A 9,831-nucleotide genomic window follows, 5' to 3' on the forward strand; every position below is an offset into this window, starting at 1 on the left:
GCCTGGGAGAACAGAATTCTTCTTAAAGGCAAAACCAGCAAACCTGAGCTCAAGGCAGTGATGTGTTGGGGATGTGCAGATGCTGTTAACCCATCTCTGAGTGTTGCTGGACTTTGCTCATCTGTTCAGCAGGCACAACTGTTCAGAGAAGACCCAGAAAAGCCCTGGAAGGAACCTGGCTCATAGGGCTTTTGAAGGAAAGGCTTTGTGCAGTTACTCCTTAAATCAAATCCCAACCAGGAGCTATCCTTGCAGCTCAGTCAGGACCCAGAGCTGGTAGCACAAGCGGCCTCTGATCAGGTTAACAGAACCTGCTGCAGTGGCCAGGCTGGCTTAGTTTGGTTCCTGTAATTCAAGGCTTTTATTCAGCTATAAATCTACTCCTGAAGTCTGAGGCTTGGTAATACGAGCCTCTGCTTTCTATCCGTGTCAGCTCATATGCTTATCGAGCACTCAGCAGCCCTCAAGAGTGGCAGCATCCCCTCTCCTACCCTTCTAGTGCCTCGTCCCTTGAGGTGGGGAGTTGTGTTTCATGTCCCAGACTGATAAAGCTGTGTCTGAAGCAAGGGCTGGCCGGGTACCTGTGCCCTGAGATTGAGGGAATTGGCTGTATTTGACATTGTAAAACTCATTTGCGCCACAGGCATCAAGCCAAAGCCTCATTGCCGGAGCACTGCGCAGGGCCAGGCACCCTGCTGCTGCAGAGGGAGGAGCAGGGCTCTTCTTCACCATATCCCCTCCAGCTTTTCTCCTTTCCTTCCTTTTTAAGGAAAAGGGATATTTTAATTACAAGGTTAGAGCTGACACTGAATTGCTCTCCACATGCACAACAGCAGCCCCTTTATCAACCCCCTTCACAAGCACAGTGACGGTGCTTGTGTCCCTGTGGGGCTGTGACAGGGGATGAGTGCCCAATGAGTGTGGGGTATATTGGGGGCAGAGAGAGCAGTGTGGGTGTTGGCACTTGAACCCTCTCACCTCCAGGCTGCTGAGATTACTGGGAAATGGGGAAACGGGACCTTTTCCTCTGGGAAATGAAAATCCTGCCTCCATTGGGTTATCACCCCCTCCCTCCCTCATTTGGCAGTGTTGTCGTGCTGTATCACAGACCTTGCCATGGATAAACATTACTGGGGAGCAATTCCCTGATCCAAAGGCTTCGGGCAGGAATATTCATTATATTATTCGTTATATGGATAATCATTATTCAGGAATAATCATTCTAGGATTCTATTATCTCTGTCCCTGCTGGGCTCCTTCTGGCAGCCAAGCCGCTGTTGAGAGAATTCCTCTTCCCCTCAGCCTACAGTTGAAGTTTGGAGCCTTCCATACATTCCAGTTATATTCCAGCTACCCATTGCTTGGCGCATTTAAAGCAGTTAATGATTGCCCTCTTCTGGTTCGCCTCCATCGCTGCTTCACTGCACTGCTGCTTTTCCAGAGAGCTTAGTACGAAGCGGAGGGACTGAGTGCAGAAAACACTTCCACGTGTCCCGTCCCCCGTTGCTCAAGGCTGACTTTGCCCAGTGACACAGGAGGTGAGGTGGGTGTTTGGTTTCCTCCTGCAAGCCCTGATTCCGATCCAGAATCCAACAACAAAGCGCATTGAGTTTGAAGAAAACATTTATTGCCCAATGTGGGATCGGTTCCCTGTGCCCAGCAGCACTCGGGTACCAGGAGGAGGTGACGCAGTGACTGCAGATGTGGGCTCCATCCAGGGGTTGTTTCCTTTCTCAACCTCCTCCATTTGACACAGCTCCTTCCAGAACAGCAAGAACAGGATAAGTGATGGGCAGTGCACCAGCAGGAGGGAATTTAGTGAAGAAAGAAGCATTTCCTTTTCATCTGACTATACATCTAAGAGGACCCAGAGAAGCCATGGGCTGCCCCAATCATGCATACACTTGCCCGGCTGCCCCCCTGGTGCCATTCTGGGGCAAAGCTGTGCTATGGGGGAGCTCAGTGTGCTCTGAAGGAAATTGGGGTTCAGACCTCTTAGGAAGTCAATATAAAGCTCATGCTCCCCCAGCACTTCGGATTAGTGTGGTTGAAGTTCTCCTGATGCCTCAGACCAATGCAGCGGTATGTTAGCTCTGATGCTCTGTTCGCATCCATCTCCTTCACCCTGATGATAAAGGTCCCCAAATCTCTGTATTTAACTGGTTTTATTTCACTCCTCAGATGCCTTTTGGCCAGGCACAAACCCCTTCTCTGCTGACTCCAATTGCACCAGAGCTTTAAGGACAAACACTTTGAGCTTATTCCCCCTTTCCCTCAGCTTCATTCACTTGTCCAGATTTAAATGTGATCCAGAAGCTTCTGCAACCCCCTGGTCAGCAGCTGCCTCCTGTTAACCTGAGGGAGCTGGGTCCTGCTCCCAGGTGCTGCCCATTGCCTATAATGGAGAGACCTGCCCCACTGTGAGCATCTCATCTCTGCCCCTGCCCCTCGACCCGTAGGGACAGTGCTAAAAGCACGTTCTTGAGGTTGGGGGTATTGGGGTTTCTGTTGGTTCCAGCCTGGCTGCTTCAAGTGGGGTTTGGGCACCTCTGGAAGCTTAGAGTCTCTTGATGGAGATGAGGAGATGGAGAACAGGAAAAGGTAGGATGTTTTTCACCTTCACTTTGTAAGAGGGAGCTTGCTCAGGGACTGGTCATTTGTAGGGTAAAATGCCCTAAATCAGGCTGCAAAGGTCCAGTAAATGTTAAATGTTTATGTCTAATGTTAACTAATGTCCATTAAAGTCTATTAATGTTAAGCAGTTCATGTTCTGATGGAAAAACTGAAGGAAAAGGTCTGTTTTTATGGGATTGGGTGGTGTTGCCTCTGCCCTCATGTGGTTGGAAGCTCAGGGCTGGACCCCAAGCCCAAAAGGAGCCTCTGTGCTAGGGTGGGAGGAGAACTGGCTTGTGCAGTCTTCCTGAACCCCATTAGCATCCAGCCAGGCTGGGAACCTGCTCATCACACCCTGGGGTGCAGGAAAAGCAAACCCCAACCTGGAAACAGCCTGAGGTTTGGGTGATGGTGCCTTTGTCTGAAGTGGGACCACGCAGGGCACCAGCCCCTCCTGCCCCATGGTTGCAGCCTCGGGGGGGGGGGGGGGGCGCTTTGCTGTGGGGGGCAAAATCAGGAATTTCAGGGCCCAAATCCCATCCTTTAGCTATTTTTCCCATTGCAGGGGCAGGTTTCCCACTGGAGATGCTCAGGTGCTGGGATTTGCTTTGGGGATTCACGTGTTGCTGCATGTGTGTGTATTTTAACCCACCATCACTGCTGAAGCAGCACTGTGTGTATTTAGCCCCCTAAATCATTTCCACCACCTTAAAAACCTCTCTCCAAGAGCCTGGTTTGGTGGCTGGAGCTATAACTGGGGGTCTTGGCTCTGCCCATCCATGAGCAGCCACGTACCCTTCTCCATGGCGCATACACGATCCCCTCTTCACTCAGCCCCAGGCACTTGGCCTGGGTCTCGAACTCTTCCCGTTGGGCTCTGCTCATGCTCAGGTTTCTGGCTGGAAAAGGAGAAGCATTTACCAGGCATTAAACATGGACCAGAGGCCTCGGTGTGTCCCTCTGCACCGCATCCCTGCCCCATGCTCCCACTGCTGCTTGCTGTGCCCATGGTCCCTATTGGGGTCTCTCATGGTGAATATACTGGAACAAAACCAACCGGGGCATCACTTTTTGACCCTCTCCCCAGTCAGCTCTGGTCCTGTCTGCTTAAAGGGGTTGCAGAGTAGTCTGATGCTCCCACTGGGAAGGACTGAGTATGGAGGCAGCTCTCTATACGTGCCTTCAGGCTCCTGAGCAACAGCTTTGCAGCTTGGAAGGACAAGGGGAACCCTTATCAAGCCCTGCAGTGCTGCTTTATGGGGTTGTGATCAGATCAGCTTTGCCTGCCCTGCAAAGCCACATGCTCTGCCCTGGGAGGCAAGTACTGGAAAAGCAAGGTTGGCTTGAAAACACTGAGATTTGACAACGATATCGATGCTGAATTGTGTTTGCTTCCTGGCCTTGGGATGTTCATGGTGTCAGTGGGTTTTGTCTTTAACTTGCTCTTTTTGCTCTGCCAAGAGATTTGGGGTTTAAAGGGGTTTGTCAATGTTCCTGTGACCCCTGGAGTGGCGGCCTCAGGGAAATCACTGTTGGCAAAGCCAAGCTGCTGCATGGTTTTAGCTCATAATCCTATGTGTGTGTTTTGGTGTCCCACAGTAGCTCTAAGTTAGGATGGAGTTTGCGTACCATAGAGATACAGCCCCAAGTACGTCCTTTCCCTCTGCAGTTGGTACTGGATGAGTAAAACATCTTCAGAGCTGAGGTTCATCAGTGTCCCCACAGTCTGCTGGGTCTTGGCTTGGAGAGAGCAGCATCAGGTTGGGAACAGCCACAGCATCCAGGTGCTCAGTGCTGGAGCAGTGATACAACCCAGCCCAAGGGTGGGCGATGGCATGACCCAGCCCTTAGCAATGGGTGAGGACAAATGTCCTGTATAGGGTGGGTTGTTCTTGGTTTGAATTGTGCTTCTTCAATGTGGGTCTGGGACGTGTAGGAGCCGAAGTCACCAGCTCCTGTCCCATCATTGCAATGTGCTGATGGCATCGCCCATTGGTGCTCGGGGTATGTGGTGGTAGGGTTGGTGCAAGCTGTATCTCGGGGGTCTTGCAATTCCCACCCCAAATGGCTCACCCCATGTCCACGGTGAGGAGGGAACAGTTCAGAACGTGAGGCTACATTGATTCACTAAACCTGCCTTAAATGTTCCCCCCTTTCCCTGAGGGATTGTGGGGTAACTTTATAAATGAGGCATTCTTCTCCTAAGGGGATGGGAGCGGGTTTGCCCCTTGGTTCTGGCATGGCATTGCTTCCTAGGGTTTAGTGTGGCTTGATGGCAGGGTGTCCCTGGCCTGGGGGAGAGTGCATTTGGAATCCACTGAGGATTCAAACAGACAAATCAACCCAGGAACGCAATGAGTTGGATGATGTAAAACATGGCCATGGGCCCTTTGGGTGTCTCATCCCATCCAAGCCCCAGGCTGGGTGATAACCCCACCGGTGCTGCTCACCCTCCTTCACCAGCGTGGTGTTGCCGGCAGTGATTTCCATGTAGGTGGAGTTGTTGGTGAGACATTGGTCCCCCCTGGGGAGAGAAACAGGAGGAGGGTGATGCAGGAACGGGGAGCAGAGACCCCTTCCTTATATCTAAATAAAGAGGGTGAGGAGGAATGGGGATGGAGGAGCAGCCATGGAGCCGTGCTCCTATCTCGTGCTGAAATCACTGCAGCGCATAAGAGGAGATGCGCAGGGACCGGGGGGTGCCTCTTACACGGCCACGCTCTGGGTGATGGGCAGCTCCTGCTCGCCGGCACCAGGCTCCACGTGGAGGTATCCGTGGTCGATGAGCAGCATCTCCAGGAGGTGCCGGGGGAACTGGGCAGCCCCGGCCACGTACAGCCAGGTCCCCAGGAGCTGCAGGGACACAGGGGCAGCGCAGTGAGGGCTTTGGGTGTGCAGGGGGGAGGTTTGCACCCTCCCGTGGTACATTGCTGTTTGTGACCTCTGCTCGTTGCCCTTCTCGCCCTGCATTGGCAGCAAAGTGAAACCTGTGCAAACAAATGGAAATGGGGGGGGAACGGCGGGATTGGATCGGGAATGGTGCTGGATGCGGGCGTCCCAGTGCCCTGTGCTGCCATAGGGGACTCACAGCAAAACCAACCCCCCCCAGCTTTCCTTGCTTTGAGGTCCCCGCTGGGATTTGCTGCGGGAGCACTGCGTGACTCCAGGTGCTTGGGAAGCAAACGCCTCCCGTTGCTGCAGATGTGCTGCTGAGGCTCCCCTCCAGGTGAGAGGGGGGGAAAGGGAGGTTTCCCCTTCCCCGCGGCGCAGGGAGGCTGCGCGGAGCACACTGCATCCCCCGGGATCGGCTCCCTCCTACCTTGGCTGCGGTGCTGTTGTCGGGGCGCAGGGCTCCGCAGGGGGCGGCGGCTGCAGGCAGCAGCGAGGTGAGGATGAGGATGAGGATGGGAGCCATGGCTGTGGCTGCCTCAGAGCGAGGAGCCCAGGACACACGGACGGGTTCGCTTGTCTGCTTGTGGGGTGGGACGGGACGGGAGGGCTCAGCTCTGCGCTGGTGATGCAATGGGCACCTAACGGGGACTTTGCTTTAACCTGGCAGAGGGGAGACTGAGCTGAGCTCTTAGGCAGAAGCTCTTCCCTGTGAGGGTGCTGAGGCGCTGGCACAGGGTGCCCAGAGGAGCTGTGGCTGCCCCATCCCTGGCAGCGTTCAAGGGGCTTGGAGCAAGCTGCTCCAGTGGAAGGGGTCCCTGTCCCTATCCCGCTGCTGCTCCCATGCAGGGCAGGACCTGCTCTCCCGCCTTCGTTTCTATTTGCCTCTCCCCTTCCGATGTGGAGCCTCCCCAGGACCCTCACTCTGGCCCTTGGTGATGTTTTCCCCCAATCTCTCCCCCTGTTTCTGCTCAGAGGCACCCAGGGACAGCACAATGTCACCCCCCGTCACCCCAACCCCTGTGCAAGCCCCTGGTGCAGGCAGAGCCCCATAGGGTTTAGCTTGAGAATTCAGGGCGGGATGTTGAGGTGCTAAAAGCACCTTGATTGAGTCCTCGTGGAGGAGACCCAAGGGGTTTGGATGGTGGGTGCTCACATCCTGGTGCCCCATAGTAGAGGGGAACCAGCGGATGGGGTGGCCAAGGGGATCCTGTGCTGCCATGGGGCTGGTGGAGGGATGAGCATCTCTGTGCCCACTGCCGTGATCAGGGTTTTGTATGGGTCTTGTCACCCCTCTCAGTGGGGTTGGAGGTGCAGCATCCTGGGCAGGGCAGGCAGGAGGGGTCCCATGGTCCCAGTGAGGATGCAGCAGGCAGTTGTAACACGGGTTTATTGCGGGTCCAGGAGAGAGCAGGGAACCGGGTGCTTCGTCCAGGAGGAAAACCAAAGCCTTAACAGAAAGTCCTGAGGCTGAGCTGAGCTGGGGTGTCCCCATGGAGGGACCGCAGGAGGATGAGGATGGAGTGGCCCATGGGGGTTATTTCAGCTGTGGCTGTGCATCTCCTTCACCCTTCTTCTCCCAGGGCAGGGGACAGGCATCCTGTGGGATAGGAGAGAGCATCCATCCTTGCCCCAAAGAATCAGGAATGACCAAGGTGGATGCTCGGGAAGGAGAAGGGAGTTAGTGCCGTGGTGGGGAACTGCTCACACATCCCGCCCTGTATCCCCATCCCATCCGATGGCAGGGGCTGGTCCAGGGCTGGTGCTCACCCACCCCGGGGATGGGTTTGTACCTTCTCGGAGGTGATGAAGATGTCCTCCTCCGTGAAGCCCAGGCAGTGCAGGTGGGATCTGAACTCCTCCAGCTGCTCCTTGCTCACGTTGGGCGTCCGTGCTGTGGAGAAATGGGGGGCACAAAGGGGAAGGGGGAGAAGTAGGGGAGGTTTGGGGGTGCTTTGCTCCTTGGTGGTACCCGTAGTGCAGATGGGGAGCTCTCTGCATGCCCACCCCTCTCCATATCAGAGAAGGGGCTTTTTGTTCTGCTTGTGAGGGCTGGGAATACCCACATCCATCAATGAACCCCTTTGTGAGGGTTGGGGATGCCTATCCCCATTGATGTGACCCTGGCCAGGGATGTGCCCCAGGGATCCCCGGGCAGCATCCGCTCACCTGAGAGGCTCAGACTTGGGAAGTCATCATTGAGATGGTTGAGGATCAGCAGGTCCTTGTCGCTTTGGATCAGTTTGGCCATGGCAAACACTTGGCCATCGACTGGAAGGCACAGAGAGAGCGGGGTCACCCACTGGTGAGCATCACCCCGTGGTGGGGCTGCTCACCCCCCTTATCCTCATCCCAATGGGGACCAGTCTGGTCCCCAAGCACTGCTGTACCCATTGCATGGGGTGGAAGAAACCTCCCACCCCCTCCAGACATGGTTTTAGGTGGAAAGGGGCCTGATGCCAAACGCTGTGGGGCAGAAGCGGCAGGGTGCAAGGTGTGGCTGTGTCACGGTCCCCATGTCCCATCCCATCCATCGCAGCCGGGGCTTTACCATGCGCCAAGGTGGAGTTGTCCCGAAAGACCAGGACCTTGCTGCTGTTCCTCTCCAGGCACGTCTCATTCCTGCAGGGCAGAGGGCTCAGATGGGACAAATTCTTCCCCCCAAACTGCCCTCCCCAAGGGGTTCAGAACCCAAACACTTGGGCACGGCTGCTCCGCAGCCCCGTGTCTGTGAGGGAGGGGTGGCCCCAGGGGCCCTTGGGGATGGGGGATGCTGCTGAGGGGTGAATCCCATCCTTACAGCCGCATGATTTCAGTGACGTCGAGCTCGTCCTCGTGGCTGCTGGGAGAGAAGGAGAAAGCTGCGTGCTTCAGGGCTCTCAGCTCCTCCAGGTGAGGCGGGTACCTGGAGGCACCGGCGATGTAGATCCAGTGTCCCAGGAGCTGCGGAGAGGAGCAGAATGGGGCTGGTTTGGGGTGGTGGTGGGGGTCCTTGCTGGGCTCATCCTTGAGCACCATGGGAGTAAAAGCATCCATTGCGCCCTGCTCTGCCCCAGTGTGTGACTGCCCCAGGTAGGATCCAGCCTGGGTAAGGGGCCCTTGGGTTTGTGCCCTCCTTGCTCAAGTGATGCTCCAGCTCTCTGGGTGGTCAGCACTGCAGTGCTGTCCCCTCTGCTCTGTGCCTGGTGCTCGTTGCTTTCCTCCCATTAAACATCCCCAAGGGACTAAATCCTGTTCATGCAGTGAAGGGTTTTGTGGATGGAGACTCCCTGACACTCGAAGGGCTCACAATAGAATGGCAGCACACGAGGGATGGTGCTGCCCAGCCTGATTTGAGTGGGGACATGGAAGCAGGAGCCACCCACAGGTGCCCTGCTCATGAGGTTATGGGAGCAGAGCTGCAAGGCTTCACCTCTTCCCGTGCTCCCGGGCAGCAGGAGCTTGACTTCTTGTAAGGGAAATCAGCATTGAGCTGTCAATTGGGTCCGTAACCTCCCCCTGCACCCAGTGATGCTGATAGGAAAGGACCAGTGCTTACCCGAGGGATGGTGGCATTGTCGAAGGTGACCGGGATGAGTGGGGCACAAGTTGGGGCTGCGAGGGTGAGCGGCAGCCCCAGGAGGAAGATGAGGCCGGGCAGCATCGCTGGGCTGGATGAGAGGAGGCTCCTGCACTGAGCGGCTGCTGCCTGGCTCTGTCCCTTATATACAGCACCTGCAAACGGGGCCATCGCCAGCCCTGATGTGCTTGTTCAGCTGCGGGGCTGTTTGCTCAGCTATGAGGCAATAGTACGTGGAGGAAACCGAACCTGCAAAAGAGGGGAAAGCCCAACCCCTGCTTGCACCAGTGCAGGCTTTGGAGCATGGAAACCGCAGTTTTGTGGGTGCCTCTTTGTCCAAACGGCCCCTGGATGTGGTTTTCCTCCATGGGGCACATAAACACCCATGGTGGGGGCTGGAGGCGGCTGCTCTCCCATGGGGATGTCAGGGGTTTGGGTCTGCATCCATGTGGGTGCTGCTGGGGATGGGGGGAGTCCTTGGCATGGGAAGGACCTGGAGCTGCTGGGATGAGGACAGAGGTCCCAAAGATGATGAGGGCTGGAGCAGCTCTGCTCTGGAGCCAGGCTGGGAGAGCTGGGCTGGGGCAGCCTGGAGAAGAGAAGGCTCCTGAAGGAGAGACCTGAGAGCAGCTCCAGTGCCTAAAGGGGCTGCAGGAAACCTGGAGAGGGGCTTGGGACAAGGGCCTGTAGGGACAGGCCAAGGAGAATGGCTTTAACCTGCCAGAGGGGAGACTGAGATGAGCTCTCAGGCAGAAGCTCTTCCCTGTGAG

At 56.0% G+C, this 9,831-nt stretch overlaps 2 protein-coding genes across 2 annotated transcripts; both read right to left on the minus strand.

Annotated features, from left to right (window-relative positions):
- Positions 1 to 1,605: 1,605 nt before the first annotated feature.
- On the minus strand, positions 1,606 to 6,076 carry LOC134174944 (alpha-1-acid glycoprotein 1-like). Its single transcript, XM_062640332.1, has 6 exons — positions 5,933 to 6,076; positions 5,324 to 5,466; positions 5,064 to 5,137; positions 4,243 to 4,353; positions 3,409 to 3,512; positions 1,606 to 1,759 (listed from the first exon to the last, which is right to left on the minus strand). The coding sequence occupies exons 1-6, from the start codon at positions 6,026 to 6,028 to the stop codon at positions 1,625 to 1,627; spliced, it is 663 nt and encodes a 220-aa protein (XP_062496316.1). The 5' UTR covers positions 6,029 to 6,076; the 3' UTR covers positions 1,606 to 1,624.
- A 798-nt stretch (positions 6,077 to 6,874) lies between these two features.
- LOC134174943 (alpha-1-acid glycoprotein 1-like) lies at positions 6,875 to 9,247 on the minus strand. Its single transcript, XM_062640331.1, has 6 exons — positions 9,041 to 9,247; positions 8,303 to 8,445; positions 8,054 to 8,124; positions 7,672 to 7,773; positions 7,296 to 7,396; positions 6,875 to 7,102 (listed from the first exon to the last, which is right to left on the minus strand). The coding sequence occupies exons 1-6, from the start codon at positions 9,230 to 9,232 to the stop codon at positions 7,040 to 7,042; spliced, it is 672 nt and encodes a 223-aa protein (XP_062496315.1). The 5' UTR covers positions 9,233 to 9,247; the 3' UTR covers positions 6,875 to 7,039.
- Between the last annotated feature and the right edge of the window lie 584 nt (positions 9,248 to 9,831).

Source organism: Pezoporus occidentalis, unplaced genomic scaffold (genome assembly GCF_034315485.1).
Source record: "Pezoporus occidentalis ecotype Australia unplaced genomic scaffold, CSIRO_AGI_Poc_V1 ctg64, whole genome shotgun sequence".
Lineage (NCBI taxonomy): Eukaryota > Metazoa > Chordata > Aves > Psittaciformes > Psittacidae > Pezoporus > Pezoporus occidentalis.